This window comes from Diuraphis noxia, unplaced genomic scaffold, assembly GCF_037042655.1.
Source record: "Diuraphis noxia isolate RWA-SAM2 unplaced genomic scaffold, SU_Dnox_SAM2 contig0003, whole genome shotgun sequence".
Taxonomy (NCBI): domain Eukaryota; kingdom Metazoa; phylum Arthropoda; class Insecta; order Hemiptera; family Aphididae; genus Diuraphis; species Diuraphis noxia.
The window spans coordinates 54,536,866-54,557,005 of NW_028301713.1; the positions used below are offsets into that span (position 1 = coordinate 54,536,866).

A 20,140-nucleotide genomic window follows, 5' to 3' on the forward strand; every position below is an offset into this window, starting at 1 on the left:
ATATATAATGTGTCAGGCATCAATGTATGCGTGTTGTTGGGGGGGGGGGTGTCGCACAGACTCGTCAGCAGTTCAGTACTCAGCTGATCGTCGTTCAATCACGGCAAACGGGTATTGCCATAATGCCATTAATAATTGCCGTATTGGAACTGAGTACTGCTGATAGCGCCGGCGGACGCGGCACACGCAACGAGCGAATGCGCGGTCTATACTTTTAGCACAGTACCACCACGGCAAACGTAACCAGGTGTTATTATCGTATATATTCGTCGCCGCCGACTCCATCCTCACCGCCATGGCATACCACGTCTTTAGGTCGTGATTCGTGACGTCATACGCGCCTGTGCGCCACCTCTTTTCTGGTGCCCACCGAGAGTCGAGACCCCGACGACGACCGGACGAAGACGACGACGGCGACTGTTGGTTAGCACGGGAAGCAGTAGGAATAACGGCATACATCCAATACTCAAATAACAATAATAATAACAACAGAGATCAGTCACTCCGTGCAGTGTCTTTGTGCTGCGTCAGGGTTAATAATTGTTTTTCAAATCGCTGCTGTGACATTATATCATAATATAATATTTCGTTTTTGCGTCCATCATCATCAAACACGACCGCCACCATGACAGCACATGCGTCCGGCAAGCTCATCATAGTGTCCAACAGGCTTCCGTTCGTTCTAAAAAAAAATGAACAGACGCAAAAATGGGAAAGAAAAGCCAGGTATGATTGGGTTTAAGTACTGTTTAAAAAAAATATGACTGATGTCCAAAATGCGAATAGTACCGTGTGTACTGTGTTTTATCTTGGCTTTTATTTAGCGACAACAAAAATGATAAGAACCTTGTGTGTGTATATTCACAGAATATACTATAATTCTATACTAAATACTCTATGACGTGTGTGTTTGTGTGTGTGTATGTATGTTATCAATATTGACAACATTTATCATTTCGTTAGCCCGCCGTGTGCTCGCGTCCCGCACTGGTAACTATTTTTAAGATTACTTACGCACTGGACCACATATTTTGTTCCATTGTTTTAAATTTTTCGTTGTATTCCAATAATTGACTATGCTTAAGAGATTTGCAACGAGCTCTCTGTATGCGATACGTTTGCCGATTAACTGGCAACCGACGTCTAACGTTTGTCTTTGTCGATCGTTGGAATTCAAGAAAAATAGATTGGAGATTGACAACGAAGGTGCTCTGAAAAAGACTAGACCAAAAACCGTACCACTGCCGAAAATTACGCTGTTGGGACCGGAGAAGGATATATCTGTAGTCACTATGGATGTAGCATCCAAAATGTGTGAAAGACGAGGCCTGAAATTGGTAAAAATTATTGATATCGATACTAAAACACAGCGGCCTGTATATCAAATGATGACACCCAATCAGTTCCTCAAAGAGGATCAGAAAAGTCATCAAAAAAAGGATGAGAAAAATCATAATCAACTCAAAGGGGAAAAAACAGTACTGATAAATTGCCGTATTGGACAAAGTGATTTAGAATCAAAAGTAAATAACATCCGTAAATGGCTATCTAAAATGTATGAAGTACGGGTGACAGTCACTGGTGATACGGCTAATGAGGTTGCTGATGAAGTCATAAAAATGACTCAAGAGTGTTCAAGAGTTGTTCAAAGACGAGAAAAAGGAGATTCTGTGAAGTTTCAGTTATTACCTCCAAAAAAATCTTGATTCACATTTTAGATATGCCTATTTACAAATAATTATTTTTTTAAGTTTTAGATTATTTAAGTTTAAATTAATTATAGTATTGTTACTATGAATTTATAAATGTTTACTAATAAAAACTATTTTACAAAATTTTATTTTTTATATATTTCTCTTCAACTTCTTGTAACATTTATATCGTATGGTTCCTAATCAAAGGCAAGTATTTTTTGGCTCAATATGTTGGATGGTTTTCAAATATGTAATATAAAAAAAAGAGGAATGACAGTTGCCAAATAAACAAAATGTCTTGGTATAGTTTATTTATATGGAAATAGAGTAGGTTGCTAAATAAACATATTCAATCATTGTTTATCATATTTTGGTTGTACAATTATAAAATTTGTTGGAGAAAACTAATGATCTAATATTATAAAAACTAATATTTCAATTATATCATTATTTATTTTATAATTGATATTGATGTTATAAATTTTTCTTATTTGAAATTTTTGATTGAATTGTACTATTGTACCTCATCAGTTACCTAATGATTAAATATTATAAATACTATACTCCAGGGGTGGTCTTGTGTGGCTCTTGACACAAAGCTTCGAGTAAAATTAATTTGTATAGTATAAAAAGCACTACTCAAAAGTAAAATCCCATTTCTTAATGTGTATCTATCCAAACAATAATGCTCTGTGTAGTATAAAAAATGAATGTTCCTTTATTTGTTATAAAATTAAAAATGTGTTTTCATTTTATAAACATACCTACCTATCTTAACAATGAGGCTCACTTCGAAATAGTTTCATAAATTTGCAGCTCTTAAAATTAAGGTTAGTGACCACTCCTGCTATACTCTGTTCAAATTAAGAAACATAGTCGGCAGCCGTCTTCTGCTCATAGGTATGGGAATATAACACTTTACGCATAAAAAATAATTGACTGAGTGAGGGTGACAAATGAATGTTGCCTGACTACAGCCTGGCAAAAATCGGTTGCTGCCGACTACATTTCTTAACTTGAACAGAGTATAGACATATCATGTTAGTTAAACAAAATTATTAAATTGCTTATACAAACAAGAAATAAAATTTAACATATATACACAATTATTATTTAGTATGTTAATAGTATAATATTTGTAGAATTAATATTAAATTGAATTAGGTACATACAATTTAAATACTAAGCAAGAGTTTCTAAGATTATTTATTTTTTTCATAAATGAAAATAAAATAAAATAGATAATATGTAAAATATGTCATAATTTTTATACCTTAGTTTGTCTATGCAAATGTTAAAACTATTTAATTTCTTAAAAATTATTAAATTAAGCCCTTAAATTTAAAATAATAATATATTATTTGTACATAATATGACATTATAATTAAATGTCAAATAATAGTCAATGTATTATTAATAAAATAATTTATTTTATTAAAATCAATATTTTGCTTATTTTAGTTCTATTGTTGAAATAGTTCTTTTGGTGCCTTACTTAATTTTATGTTTGAGGTAGGGTTAATCTCTAGTTATTTTAAACCTGATGAACATGTTTATTGATTGTATATAAGTAATAACTCAAAAACGTATCTTTGTGGTTTAATAGCTAACAGACAACAGTGCCGGATTAGACAAATTCTGCCTACTGAGTTTTTTATGCTTTATCGGCCCACTTGCAAACTTATTGTCAACAACACCTATAGCCATATATTATGGACTGTGCAAGCCCAACATTTAGATTTCATTTTTTCAACTTAAAACTATTGACACATTTTCAATCAGCCTCATGACTTATAAACGGACCAAAATTGTCGCAGCCCACCGAGTTTTACTCGTTAACCCTCCGGGTTTGAACGAATAATTATAGTTATTATTATCAATTATAAATAATTAGCTATCCATCCTATATTAAATTTGTAATGATTATTGATCATCCTTGTAAATTATTGTAATTTAGAAAAAAGTTAAAAATCTCTCAACGATTTATTTTAATATAGTGAGTTTACTTTTATGAGTTAATGTTATAATATAGTTAGGTTCTACATTTTGTTTCTTTAGCTAACCAATTTTTATGTAAAACTTGAGTACAATTGATTTTATTTTTAGTACCAAAAATTATTACGTTCAATTATGTGCTCATTATAATATTATGTATTTATAAACAATTGTACATTTTTATTAGGTTGATACCAAAATTTTACGAATATGAGAATTATTTTGATGTTGAAATCGAACAGTACAAAGCTTCGTGAGTTTTCATTGAATAAACAAAACTTGTTTGTTTTGATTAGTATACCTAATTGCGTGATTTAATGGTAACACGTTATTACGCATGATGTTTGTCATATGTGCTATCATCAAATTCAAAATGTCTAAAAAACTTTATAATTTTCAGTCCGTAATATCATATTAAATTTATATTTATCAATCGTTAGATCCCCATTTAAACATAAACGCCACCTCATTAATTATTTATCCATGGCACTCTTTGCATGCCTTGACTGAATGCAAGATACTCAATACTCATTATTGACCATTGTTTTTTATAAAAAATATATTTTTTTATCTAAATGATATATTTTATATATTAACTTGAATGTTATAGCATATTATATTAGGCTTAACGCCATTAGAAACGAGATTATAGTGTATATCTATGTTTATATTAATTATAACTAAATTTGTTTACATTGTTCACAATATAATAATATGTTTTAAATGTTTTGATTACTTAATACTTAATAGTTATTACTATTGTTATAATTGTATGGAAGTTTAATGTAAATTGATATTTGCTATACATAGACTAATCAACTTGAAAGTATTGACACTATTCATCACCATTGTCGTAATTTGGAATTGGTTCTGGGGTGGGATATAAGTTTTACACTATCGTCCTAGTGGGGGTTATGCCCCCACACCCATCTTGCCCAAATTTCATAGATCATAGTATTATATTAATTTTTTATTATAAATTAAATTAGGTAAATGGCATAATAATGGTTTTCAAACTTATGTTTTAATCATGAGACATTCAATTTCCTTGTCATAAATTATAACTGTTGAGGTATCGTAGTTTTAAAAAACTAGTAAAATCAAAAAAATCTCAACTATAATGATGTCCATAAATTCTTATTTTCAAATCTTAATATTTTTTAAATCCAAGTGTTTAAGGAATTTTAATTATGGTTATTAAAAAAAAAAAATCTCTGGAGGATATATCCCTATATCCCCCTACAATAACGCCTCTGTTCACCACACTATCATTTTGTAAGACTTAATAAATAAAATAAAATGGGTGAAGTCACTGTGGTTTTCAGTTTATCTCGTCATTGAGTAAGACACTGTAATGGATATGTTAAAGTTGAATTTAGTGTTAAATCATTGCATACTAAAAACAATTCTGAACTGAGACGATGTATTAATGTCTATTTTTTAAGATGTTTTGTCGTTGATTTTCATAGGTATGTGTCATAAAAATTGCGTAATTTCAAAATGTTTCAAGTCGGAGATTTATATTTTTTGTTTGATTATCCGATTTCGTAAAATTTGTACTTCAAATATTTATATATAAATATATAAGATAAATGTGGCATAGGTTAGATTATAGCCATACCTATGTATTTTCGAAATAATTTAGGTAATCTCTGCAGTAAGGACATCTTATTAAAAACTCGGGAACTTTTAATTACATTTACAAGGTTTTTTTACCAAGTACATTTTTATACAATAGAAAATATCAAAAATTTCAAAAAACATCAAAATACTTCATGACTAATGTATATTGTATGTTAATATTAACATTTCAAGTCAACATAGTTTCTTTATTGAGTTTTTACCATAAAACTATTGAGTAATTTAATAGTTATTCCCAAATTCCCAATTATATATTTTTAGAAAAAAAAATATATATTTGTTATATCAAAATTGTTGTTTCGTAAATATTCCCGGATTAAGTAATTTTTTCCAATTATTTGGAATATTTTTGTTTTCACCCCTCCAAAAGATAATGTACAAAATAACAATTGTTTACAAGAATCTACTATTAAAGATTAAGATTAAAGCAAGGAAGCTTAAAGCACTGGAAATTAATATCTTTAAACATTTGAATAAGTTTTACATATAATTGTATTTTCATCGAAACTAAATGAATTCAATTAAAACTGATCATTGTTATGTAACACCGATGAATGATGATGGACCACAACTTTAATTAGACGTAAGTGCGTAGGATCGACATTTTTGAATTTTATAAAATATTATTAATGCAACAAATTAAACTATTTCAAAATATAGAGATAAGTAGGTACGTACATAGGTACGATAAATGTTAAAATAATTGACCTCTATGGTATTAGTAGGTTATGAATTTATGAGTTATGAGTGTTTCACTATAGTTGGATAATCTACATCATTGTTAAATGTTGTTTACAGATAAACAGTAATATATCTTATGTTTGATTAAATAATTATTCATTAAAACTATAATAAAATAATTTTTATAGTTTTACTACTGTTTTTTATTTATTATCAGAATATTTACAACTTTTGTACTTCTGATTCTTCCTATACTCTTATTATTGCCAGTTGTCACTGTTATTTGTTAAAAATAATGGGTATGTGTTTACTTATTATACCTTTCATTTCAATTATTCTGTAGACTGTAATTCATCCAAAAAAAAGCGGGTTAAGTGGGTATCGCTCTGCTGTATATTTGGGGGTGGGGTGGACGGTGGACCTCTAACTAGAGTAGGTTAAATTTGAATGCAATGATACTATGATAGGTATCATTGTATACGAAAAACGATTCTGAACGGAGATGATTTGTCAGTCTAGGATATATTATATTTAAATAGGTATTGTCATATTATATTATCTATTTTGAAACAAATATTTTATTTTTCAATTAGGACGCATTTTGCATAAGGGATGGTTAATCAATTTTTCCACAAACTTTGCATGTAGTTATCATAATTCATAAATTCATAATACCTTATATTATTATAGATGTACATATAGGTACCTGGTTTGAGGATAAATTGTTATCGTTACGCGATTTCATAAAAATTTAAAACAAACGCTCAAAACATTTTTCCTATAATGACGCTTCAAATTTCCTTTATAGCTATTTGAAGAAAAACTTATGGAAAACTTAGTGTTGAATTTTTTAACCTTAGATATAAATACAAACAATTTTATGAATTTTGAACTACAAAATAATTTGTGAATATTCATGGTTTTGACGAATTTTTGTCAATACTTGAACTTTAAATGCTAAAAAAAAAAATTATGCTTATGTATTCTTATAATTTTTTAATTGCTATAAGAATAACTTATGAGGAACTTTGTATTAAATTTTCAAATACCTATTTTGATTGGGCCAAAATATTTTATTGACACTTCAAAAAAAAAAAATTTCAGAAAAATTGAAAATTTTAGTTGTCTATAGTTGTTTATATATATATAAATATCTCAAAAAGTCAAAATATTTTGAAAATTAAATCATGTAAAGAAAATGCCAATCTAAATAAGTGGTAAAATGTTCAAGTATCTACGATGACTTATACTTTTTGAATAATAACAAATGTTTAAAATCGTTTGAGGATAAATCGTTATCGTTACGCCAGGTACCTATTTCGTAAAAATTTAAAATTCAAACGTACTTAAAATTTTTCCTATAATGATACTTTGAGTTTTCATTATAGCTACTTGAAGAAAAACTTAGTGTTGTATTTTAATCCTTATTCTTTAGTTATAAACACAAACAATTGTATGATTTTTTAACTTCAAAATTACTTGCAAATTTTTGCGTTTTCTACAGATTTCGTAAAAATGTTAACTACCTATAAAAGCTTATAAAAAAAAATTGTGACTAACTTCACAATTTTTTTAATGTTTTTTTGGTCATCCAACATTCTTTTACCGATACTTTAAAAAAACATTCTCATAAAAATCGAAAATTCCAGTGGTCTATAAATAACTCAAAAAAAGTCAAAAATTTTTTGAAAATTAAACCTTGTTCCAAAATCCAAATAAGAGCTCACCAAATTTACGTAACAAAACCTGTTTTGCCTGAGGTCGCCCGGTGCGCTCTTATTTAACAAGGTATAGATAACACTAGAATAAAAATTTGGTGAAAATTTCAAGTATTTACAGTGATTAGTTTTTGAATTACAACCATATAAAAAAATCGATTTGGTCGAAAATTGGTTTAACGTAAAAATTCCTGTTTTTCTGTCATTTTTTTTGTTTTTCTCTATTTTTTTGAAAATTGTTGGAAAATGTTTACTTTTGACCTCTATAACGCACCAAGGTTATTCATTTTTCCATCGAAAACCACCCGCAAAGTTTAAAATTAAAGCATTATTTCGAGTAGTTATGCTGTACACAGACACACACACTCACAAAAAAAAAACACACATCATTGGTAAAATCAATACATTCATCACTCCGTTCAGAATCTAAAATATTATAATATTTAAGATAGTCGATAGAGGAAAAAATAACATTACTATCCACGCCTCTTGATTATTTACTTTAATTAGTAGGTACAATATAATATTATAATTTATAACTTCGCCTTCTGCGTTTTAGTTAGATTGATTGACTACTTAAATAATTTATCATGTGTAAGCACTTAGCAGTTTAGCATACATCAGTAGGATTGATATCACTATATATTATGTATATATATTTTTTTTTTTTTTGAGGGTCTATTTGTCTAGAATATGAGGATTATGAATTATGATCGAACTTCCCACTTCCTCTTAACCTTCGAAAATTTGCCATGTCGTACGAGTGTAAGATGGAGTTGATGGAGATAATATCGGGTACGACGTCATCTTAATTAAAAAATTAATTTTTGTGTTTTTATTCAAACATTTAAATTCTAGTCTTAAACAGTTAAAAATTTGGCCAGGGTCATATTAAAGAGTGATCTGAAATGTACCAGGTGCAAGTATTTCAATTTTGCAATACTGCAACTTTTGATATATTTTATATTATTAATTAACTATCGTCAGACCTAACCTAATCGAACGAGTAATGACTACATAAAATGTTAAATTTTTGCAAATTATAGCGTGTATTAAAATGTGTGTAAGAGGTGACACGTTTTAATAAGTATGTGTTGGTAGCAAGATATTACTTATAGGTACTTTGCTGGTTTGCTACCTGTTCTATTTCCGTAGGCAACAGAGCTCATTCAGAGTTTTTAAGTGGTTATAATAAATGTTTTTTAATAGTAAAAGTTGTAAGAAGATGGCTGATTCGATTTTTTTACATTTACATATTCGTCAATACCTATACCATTGTCATTGTGAATTGGCTATTGCTTTGTCCGGTTGGAGTTTTTGTATTAATCGATACTGTATAGTGGTTTGATTTGATTATTATTATTTTATGGTAGTTGATTTAAGTACCTACATTGGAACCTTACTTCCCTTAATAATGGATGTTTTTTTGGTAACAAACTCCGTACCTATAACTGTTCTACTAATTGAACCCTCCGAATGGTAGACAAAATTCCAGTGGCCGAGAGTATTCGGTATTTAAAATGTATACTGTATTACGTATACTTATATCAACTGCTGTTTCATTACCATAATGGCATAATATATATAATATATATATATATATATATGCACAAGAAAATTTTATTTAAGCACATTCTGTTGTATATTATAGTTGTTTGGAGGATATCAATATTGCAACAGTCAATTTAATGCGTTTTAAGGAATGCAAACGATAAACCGCTTCCTTGTACTCAAATATGTAGCTATTATATTTGTTGTGTTATATTATTAAATTACACGGTTTGGTTTGGATAGTTCGACGACATATGTCATACATGTTGATAATTCATTGACATTGTATATTGCAAAACAGTGTACATAAACCATCCTGCCAGCTGTATGCAGTGTTTACCATTTCTCAAATTTCGTACTGCTTTTTAATATGATTAAATTAAGATTTGCGGTCATTATAATCCATTAAAATACTATTAGTAATTACTCAAGCTTTTACAACTAGAATAGGTATTAGGTATACGTATACCCAGAGGCGGTTTGAATGTATTATACTTAGTGGTGCAAGACAATATATAGACAACCCCCCCCCCCACACACACCACCATCATAATAGAAATTACAAATAAATATTTTTTAATAAGTTTATAGTTTATAATTATAAGGCCCTTATATTCTTAACTCGACGCTTTCAACAGTTTCAGCCACGATTATCATTTATCATATGTCATTGATTAGGTACTTTATTACTTTTTTCATTTATTAAACATTAAAATTAAACATTGTGGTCAGCACATGCTCAACCAAGATCACCCACCCCCCTAACATTGGTGGTGCAGTGCACCAAAAATAGTATACTCAAACCGCCTCTGCGTATACCTAGTAGCATGATGGTATTTTGTTCGTTAAGTTGTTAAAGCCTACTATATGAAAGAAAAATCAATGTCTAATATTTATAATGTAATTCATAGATGCTCTCGAAAGGCGGCGGGAAATAGCTTTGCTGTTATGGTAGGTATATATTTCAAAATTACTATTGATATTAGTTGAGAGTAGACTCATAAATTAAATAATTAATACGTAATAATAAATTTTTCATTATGAATTGTGACGCTTAAAGGTGTTTAGGTTATTTAGTCGATAATTTTTTATATTTTAAAAATTAGGTATATGGATATATAAATTAAGTGTATAGGAATTAAATAATTATAGGAAAATGCGAGCATTTTAATTGTTTAATTTATCATTGTAAATTTCTCCAATTCGGGTTGTACGGATTTAACGGTTTAACCTTATTAATGTATTTGATTCAATTTTTTGTTTCATTTGAGGCATATTTACTTGACCAGAAATAACTTGTTAAAAATTTACCATAGATTTAAATGGAATATTTAAATTATTTAATAAAATCCATCTGGAAATATGCTTGGATTTGATGCAATGTTGTTTTAGCTTGTTTCGTAGATTAAAAAATGAGCGCTGGTTTGTGTTTGTATAGGTCTTATAAATGTATTATTTTGCAGATACGATGATACCTAATAGGTTATAGTACTAAATAGCCAATTAGACAATAACTATTTATTAATGTCCAATACCTTACGACATAGTTGTCTAAGCTAAGTTAAATTAACTAAGCTTTGGGAGGTATAATTTTTCTGATAAGTTATAAAATGGTAAATTTTATGTAGATAATAAAATGAAGGTATTATTATTACAATATTTTCTTATAGTATAAGAAAAAAAAAAGTTAGTTTAATTTTTATTCCTGACTCTTGTGTTGTATTATATTATACGCCTTTATATTTTTGCAATAATTTTGATTTTTATAAAGAGTAAAAACATGTGTTTTTAATAATTTAATTTCCATTGAAAAATTTCACAAGCGCATAATACACATAAATAGATTTATATTTTCCATTCAAATATTCACATGAGGTATACATTTGACCTTATTAATTACTATCCATAATACTTGGCATGCTTCTGCTAAATGATGAACACTTGTAATTTACCACGTTTTTTATGAAAACAATTCTTTTGCGAAAATATTAATACAAGATAATTTTTTTTTAACACGAATCAAGCTTGATATGAAAACCATCGTAACATACCTATAATTGGTATTTATAATTTTTAGTAATAATTAATTATATTGACTGATACAATAAATTATAAATTGGTAATTTGATATTAAATGTATAGGGATTTTCTATTTTACCATACTCTTTTCTTTTTTTTTCTGTTTGAGTGTATGTAGTTTAGTATGCTGAAAACGATGGGCAAGTCAAAATTTGGTGGCTGGATTTAGCTTTTAAAGTTATAGCTAATTGAAATGTATAGTATTTTCATATAGGTACACCTGGCATGGTAACCAGCTCACTAAGGCAATTAAAATTGAAAACATTGTATGGGTTTTGGATTTCAAAACAAGCACAACTGTTAAATCCTGACTTCTATATCGTTTTCAGTATAATAACAAACTCAAATAAAAAAAAATAAAAATGGAATCCGGTAAAAAAGAATTATACCAATATGAGTAAAAGATACTTTAATATTTTCAGAAACTTTGGGTACTCGTGATAATGTTAAGTTACCATTTATACCAAATACTGTCATAGAATAAATAAATCTTTATAGACACTGATAATGAATTATTCAAGGACTATAGGGAATAAGTTACTGTTTGAATAAAATATCATTTATTTCCTGTACTGATTCTGGTATACGTAATTCTTTTATCATTGAGCACTCATTAATTAAAAAAACATTGCTTAAAAAAAAAAAATTCTGGGTTTGTTCCAGTTGTAAGATACAAAATGTTTAATATATATATTTGTTCTGATACAATGAGTGTCTTTCATTAAATGAATCAGCCAGTATAGGTAATTGAAAGTTTAGATTGGAGGAATTAGAAAAAGTTGTATTATTGTATTAACCTACGACTTTTGAATGAATCATTTGTGTTTAGCAAGAACTGCCTTTTCTGTTTCATAATGACCTACATTTTAGATTATATAGGCATCTTAACTCTATATTCAATATATTTTTAGAGATTCTGGTTATTGTTTATGCATGCATGACTATGATTTTAATTATTTTGCTTTAAATTATTAGTAAGTTATTATGTTACAATATAAGTACCATTAGTTGGGTAATGTGTAATCATCATTTATCATTATTATTAAGAAATAAATATTATTTCTTTCAAATAAGATAAATAAATAATTTTAATAGTCAACTATAGTATTACAGAATGACAATATAAATTAAAATATGGTTTACTTGATAGTCAGTTCATCTTTTAGTTGATATACATAGTATATACACAGTTTTCTACTATTAATTACCTACTATAGTCTACAGACTACAATACTAGGTATAGTGTTAGTGTTTTTTAGAAACTTTAATTAATAAAGGTATTTAAACCATTTATCTATTATTATACTATAGTACCTAATTGATGTGTAATTGTGTAAATAAAACTTAGAAGATTGTTCCAATTAACATTTTTCAAAATAAATGTTTGTATTATGAATAGATGGTAACAAAAACTTAAAAAGTGGCACCTATTTGATGTTTTGAAGACTCTAAGTCCAAACAAGTTATTTTAAAATTTAATAGGTAAATTACTTTTATTCTTAATGTTATAATAAAGTGTAACATAACAGGTACTAAAACCAAAATTACAACACAATTTGAGTACTATTAGGTAATGGATGTTATTTAAAATTAGTTGTTTTTATTCTTATATTATTTGTAAATTCATTTGTGTTAGGTATTATTCTACAAATTAATTTGCATAAATGATTTCCATATTTTTAAATACTTATGAAAGTATGATTATTATAGAACTAATAACATATTAGTAACAAAGTTACTAACATTTATTATAAGTATATACTATAATGTATGTGCCAGCTGCGGTACTCCTCTTTTAATCAAACACATCTTAACTGAATGCCTCTCATACAAAACGGATAGACGGGAAGCAGGCATCTCAAACATCCTGTCAAAAGCCCTCCACCCAGACAATATAAGACAAATAATAACCTTTATTACTAAGTCCAACCTTATCAATAGTATTTAATATGTCACTTATTTAACATGTAAATAATTTAGAGTTAAACCCATTGTTGCCAATGGCCATAGTTGCCGAGGCTTAATTCAAATAATAATAATAAAAAAAAAAACTACTATAATGTTATTGTAAGTGATTGTATTATAATACTAAAATATTTTTTAAAAAAAAATAAAGAAAACGAAATATCAACTTTTACAATCATGAAAAATTTTCTGGATTTTGTTAATTCTAGTTAGTTATTTCATTTATCTAATAAATAAGTTTATATAAAGTACTTAAAGTATAATAAATAAATACTTTCAAAAATTACAATACAGTAAATGCCGATAAAAATAAAATATATTAAAATCAACATTAAATACTCGAATTATTTGTATGGTAAACGGTAAACATATCTTAATCATACAAGATAAAAACTGACTGGAATATAATAATATATTATATTGAAACATCTTAATTTATGTTTAACTTATACTCTCTACAGATTAAATAAACAAATGTATGCTGATATAGTTGACTATTACCTTATTATAAATTACAATTAATAATGAAATATAAGCTTTTCACTAAAAATTTACAATTGAAAGAAAATATGGAAAAAATGTATTTTCTTTTATTAAGCTGTTTATTTATTTATAAATATTACAGTTGATTATAAATTTATAAATACTATTCAAAATACCTTATTTATAATAAATATTCAAGGGTACTTTTTTCATTATTCTGTTATGACCGAAACAACATTTTTCATCTCTAAGTTAATAATTTGTTACTCATGTATGTATACTTTACTATTTTCATTATTATAACATCTTATTTCAATATTGTTAAAATTAAATTGTGCCAAATATACTACAATTGCATGTATATATTACTTATTTATTAATCTACCTATAATATAATATATTTATATTGTGTTTCATTGGAAAACTAATATTAATCAATTATATCCCCAATACCAGCTACACTCTGTGGTACAATAATTTAAAATCATCAATAAATAAGTTTTACAATAATAATGCATGCTATAATTTTTATTTTGAATTTATTAAAAAAATTATTTAATATTTAAATGTATTTATTTTAGTGCTGGTGGACTAGTCACTGCTGTAGCACCTGTTGTTGTTCAAGGAAATGGATTATGGGTAGGATGGGCTGGTGTTCACTTAGAGGAAGGTGAAAAAATACCAGAATCGGATCCAAATGATACAACACCTACTGCTGGATTACGTTCTGATAAAGTTAGTTGTTTATTTTAATATTAAATGAACTAAAATAGTATTTATTTCAAAATTTTTTTTTTATGTTCCTTTTTAAGGTTATTCCTGTTGACTTTGACCCACAAACATTTGACAGTTATTATAATGGTTGCTGTAATGGAACATTTTGGCCTCTATTTCATTCAATGCCTGACAGAGCACAATTTTCTGCTGATTCTTGGAAAGTAATGAAAACAAATTTTTAAAAAAATACTGAAATAAAATTATCCAATTTTTTTTGTTTTTGATTTCTCATAGTCATATTGTGCAGTCAATAAAGAATTTGCATCAAAAACAGTAGGAGCTTTGGAAAATTTATCAAGAGAAGATACAGATTCAGGAACACCTCTTGTTTGGTTGCATGATTATCATCTTATGTTAGCTGCTAACAGCATTAGAAATGTAAAATGTTGCTTATATACTTACATAAATTAAATAGCTGTAAGTCAAAAGAATGTATGGGAATTTTTTTTTTAAATATTTGTACAACCAATTCAATTTGTACTTCCTTATTTTCTGAAGTAATAATAGTTTATCTAAGAACAAAAATGTTTGTTTATACTTTGTCTCAAAAGAGAACAATCTCTTTTTGCACATTGTGAATAATGTGATTGGCGTGTAAAGAACCACGTGATTAAGCGAACACAGTGGGTAGGAGATGAACAGCACTGACATAAATTGGTTGGCTGACTGATTATTCTCTTTCGAGACGGAGCGTAGAATATAATTTTTATGTAAATGTCTTACTGATTTAATTAGGTATAAAAAAATAGAAATTTTATTGAAATTATGTTATCATATAAATTTTTTTTTTTATAATAGTAAATTCAAAATATAATAATAGGCAAATTTATTATTTATCATTCATGATTAAAATATGAAAAAAAAACTTGACATACTTCTTTTGACTATGTACTTTTAGCGTAAAATATTTTTGAAAATCTGAATATATTGTATATAATCATTATATAATTATGTAAATTATTAATTTTAGGCGGCGGATGAAAAAAATTTGAAATTTAAATTAGGATTTTTCCTTCATATACCATTCCCTCCATGGGATATTTTTAGGCTGTTTCCATGGGCTGATGAAATTCTCCAAGGAATGTTAGGTATGTACATAACTATCTAATTTATAGTTGGTTGATTTTTATAGTTTATACTCAAGTTTACTTTATTTTTAAGGCTGTGATATGGTTGGTTTTCATATCGAAGACTATTGTTTAAATTTTGTGGATTGCTGTCAGCGTAGATTAGGATGCCGTGTAGATCGAAAAAACTTACTTGTTGAACATGGTGGTCGCACAGTACGTATTCGTCCATTGCCAATTGGTATACCATTTGATAGATTTGTAGAAATGGCAGAGCAAGCACCTACAGTAATAAGTACATCATTACAATTGGTACTTGGTGTAGATCGATTGGATTATACTAAAGGATTAGTACATAGACTTAAGGCTTTTGAATTGTTATTGGAGCGATATCCACAACACAAGGGTAAAGTAGCACTTATGCAAATTGCTGTACCATCACGGACAGATGTTAAGGAATACCAGGACCTTAAAGAAGAAATGGACCAGCTTGTTGGACGAATAAATGGACGTTTTACAACACCTAATTGGTCACCTATCAGATATATTTATGGGTGTGTCAGTCAAAGTGATTTGGCAGCTTTCTATCGTGACTCAGCTGTAGCAATGGTTACACCACTTCGAGATGGAATGAATTTAGTCGCCAAAGAGTTTGTTGCTTGTCAAATCAAAGAACCACCTGGTGTTCTAATAGTATCACCATTTGCCGGTGCTGGCGAAATGATGCATGAAGCTTTAATTTGTAATCCATATGAATTAGTTGAAGCAGCTGATATTTTGCATAGAGCATTAACCATGCCTGAAGATGAAAGAATGTTAAGAATGAGGTGTTTAAGACGTAGAGAAAAAATACACGATGTTGATTATTGGATGCGATCTTTTCTTAAAGCAATGGGAACTCTAATATTTGAAGATGGAGATGATGTTTTGCCAACTACTATGCAGCCAGTCACTTTACAGGATTTTGATGATTATTTATCAAAGTAAATAGTTGTATTTTACAAGTATGTATTATATATTTATGTATAATTAATTAATTAATTTTTTTGTTATAGATATATTGGTAACACAAACAAACTTGCATTACTATTAGACTATGATGGTACATTGGCTCCATTAGCTCCTCATCCAGACCTCGCTATATTACCTTTAGAAACTAAAAGTGTTTTAGAAAGGTTGGCTAACATGTCTGATGTATACATATCTATTATTTCTGGTAGAAATGTTCACAATGTTAAAGACATGGTTTGTTATTAATTGTTAAATTGTCCATATATTATATACAACAGAAAAAATAGTTAAAATTATTTTTTTGAACTTAGGTTGGAATTGAAGGTTTGACTTATGCTGGTAATCATGGACTGGAAATTCTTCATCCAGATGGAAGTAGGTTTGTGCATCCAATGCCTAAAGAATATGAAGATAAAGTTGGGGATCTATTGAAAGTGCTTCAAGAACAAGTAACTATCAAGTGGTTATGGATAAATTACAAGCAAACTTATTTCTTTTCTTTTTTTAGGTTTGTAAAGACGGTGCATGGGTAGAAAATAAAGGTACTTTATTGACATACCACTACCGTGAAGTGCCAGTAAATGCTCGACTTGAGCTTGCAGCCGCAGCACAGCGTCTTATTGAAGAAGCAGGATTTAAAGCAGGTCAGGCTCATTGTGCCATTGAAGCTAAACCTCCAGTACAATGGAATAAGGGACGTGCATCTTTGTATATTTTACGTACAGCTTTTGGTTTGGATTGGAGTGAACGCATACGCATTATTTATGCAGGAGATGATGTAACTGATGAAGATGCGATGCAGGTAATTTCTATTCATCTTAAAATAAATCATATATTGGTCTAATTTATTTATTTATTAAAGGCATTAAAAGGTATGGCAGCAACTTTCAGAGTAGCCCAATCTCAAATTGTAAAAACATCGGCTGAACGCCGTTTGCCAAGTACAGATTCTGTGTTGACTATGTTGAAATGGGTTGAAAGACATTTTGGCAAACGATTACCTCGTGCAGATAGTGTTGGTAATTTAAGCAATAATCTACAGATGTCATTAGGATCAATGCAAATGGAGCTCAGTATGCCAGAAGAAACTTCTCCTCACTAATAGTTATCACTAGCAAATATTAGTGTCCTGAAACCCAAAATTAGTTTTTACTTATATTTCACAGTGTGCTAATAAAAGTATATTTTTAATTGAGTCATAACAATCAGTGTATGTACATTTAGGTAAATGTTTTATTTTTGTCCATGTATAAATAAATTATATTCATGTTTATAGAGCGTATTGGCACATTTTACAATCAACAATGAATAAATTATTCTATAAGTCAATTAGAAGTTAATAAAATAAGTAATAAATGTTGAATTAAAAAAAATAATTAAATAAATGATACTATAAAATAAAACTAACAGGTCTTTTACATTCCTTAAATATTTTTAATTTCAGTTTCTTATATTTTATATTTAAATAATCAGACAATATAATTACCTATGTATCAATAAACATTCAAATTAAAACACATTCAGTTGATAGTGATAAACCAAAAAAAATAATGTATCATTTGTAATTATCAATATTCTACTTATAGATATTTTAAGTTCTTTTGTATTCCTAGTCAATTGGAACACTTTGTAGTACATCATATATACAAAAAAAACCCTAATACAGGTACATTGCCAAAATTACACACAGTAATCATAACATCATTGGATAAACAACGTAACTTAAAAATAATGTTACAAATTCAGATCATAAAAACATTTGTGCCATAATATAATATTAAATTATATTTGTAATTGGGTAATTTTTGTGTAAAATCTGTTTTATTTTTATTGTTATATACATTATACATAATATTATTTTAATAATTGTTTAGTTGTTTAACAGTGTTTCATAAAAGCTTCATGTTTTATAAATAGTTTTTTAGAAGTTTTAAGATAAAAAAAACCTATACTATATTGTTTATTACAATAAATTATCAGTTAAACATAATTATACGTTTTTTGTTATTCTAATTATTGCACGCAATATTTTTTTTTGTATACATATAATTGTTATATAATAATATATTATCATTATTGTTTAGTTAAATTAATTTGTGAACTTCCTGTATATCATATTATCAAAAAAAAGTGTTAAGTACATAGATAATTTCAACATGTTCTTTGTTATCCAATGACCTATTTTATAATTTACTGTTATGCACTGTTTAAAAGAAATGTTTTTATAATTGTGTTATGATATTTTATAAGTTACTTTTTAATTTAACTAAAAATAACATTTAAATGATATACTTACAGTAGGCATCATAAATCTGTCTAATATTTTTATAAATCTACATAATAGTAAATCAAAGTTTCAAACAGTGGCATATATTAAGGAGTTAGGGGTTTAACCCCACTGAAAATAAAAGATTATTTGTATACAATTATTATTTTTAATCATATTGTTGGAAACTCTAACTTGTGATTTCCAAGGCCCCAAGAAATTAAATCCTACAGACACCAAAAACAACCATCAATACATTTATTTATAATTTAAAAAATATACAGAGTATATAAGCTGTAACAAGACTATTTAACAAATTTCCATTATAAATATTAATATTTTTGTCAAATAGTACAGTTACACTCTGTATTATACTCACTAAACCTAATATACCTAATAATATAAATAAAAGAAAATTAAGTTATGCACACTTCATAGGTGTAATCTGGGAGGGGGGCAAGAGGGGGCAATAATATAGTTTTGCTCTCCTTTAAAAGTTATAACTTATAATTCAATTACTATTTTATCATAGCAAAATTAAACAGCATAATGGATTGTTTAATAAATTAATAATAATAGATTTATCGTTTTGAATTTTTGAGTGCCTAAGATTATTTATTAATAGTATCATTATAAACCGAGCGCCTTCATATCGTAATACAAGGAATTGCAGATAGATGACAGTGATGGCATGGCAGGTTATTAGTTATTACCACAATAGCACAATGCGAACTAAGATTAGTTATATATATGCATTTTTAGTTTTACTACTGCTTGCCACACCCCCCCCCCCCCCAGGATTGACTCCAAGTTACGCCACTGGCACTCTTACATACTACAGTAAAATCTCTAAATATTGGACACTCACGGGACCATAAACATTTTTGACTATTGGGAAAAATTAATGAAATTATAAAATCAAGCTGGGAATTTGTGTAATGTGTATTTTTGCCATCATATATTTCTTGTTTAGGTTTATTGATTGTACATAGGTACTTAATCATATCCATTAAATCATAAAGATAAATGTCTATTGGAAATTTTAAAATAGCATACAGGGTGATTCTTTTATCAAACAACACTCATTATTTCAAAAACTATTGAATTTTTTCAAATTTTTTTTTTTTTCAAAATTTTGGAACCATCTTGTTCTAGAACTATATATTTTTTAAATATTTTCACCCTTATATTTATCAGGTTAACCATTATCAA

At 27.8% G+C, this 20,140-nt stretch overlaps 2 protein-coding genes across 2 annotated transcripts; both read left to right on the forward strand.

Annotated features, from left to right (window-relative positions):
- Nucleotides 1-141: 141 nt before the first annotated feature.
- On the forward strand, nucleotides 142-19,088 carry LOC107162876 (uncharacterized). The gene is made up of 10 exons (XM_015510000.2): nucleotides 142-726; nucleotides 14,389-14,542; nucleotides 14,620-14,745; nucleotides 14,819-14,962; nucleotides 15,555-15,672; nucleotides 15,746-16,634; nucleotides 16,707-16,896; nucleotides 16,974-17,111; nucleotides 17,171-17,464; nucleotides 17,525-19,088. Exons 1-10 carry the CDS (start codon nucleotides 626-628, stop codon nucleotides 17,762-17,764), a joined length of 2,394 nt encoding a protein of 797 aa, XP_015365486.2. The 5' UTR covers nucleotides 142-625; the 3' UTR covers nucleotides 17,765-19,088.
- On the forward strand, nucleotides 733-1,835 carry mIF3 (mitochondrial translation initiation factor 3). The gene has a single exon (XM_015510001.2). It carries the CDS (start codon nucleotides 1,077-1,079, stop codon nucleotides 1,704-1,706), a length of 630 nt encoding a protein of 209 aa, XP_015365487.1. The 5' UTR covers nucleotides 733-1,076; the 3' UTR covers nucleotides 1,707-1,835.
- Nucleotides 19,089-20,140: the final 1,052 nt, after the last annotated feature.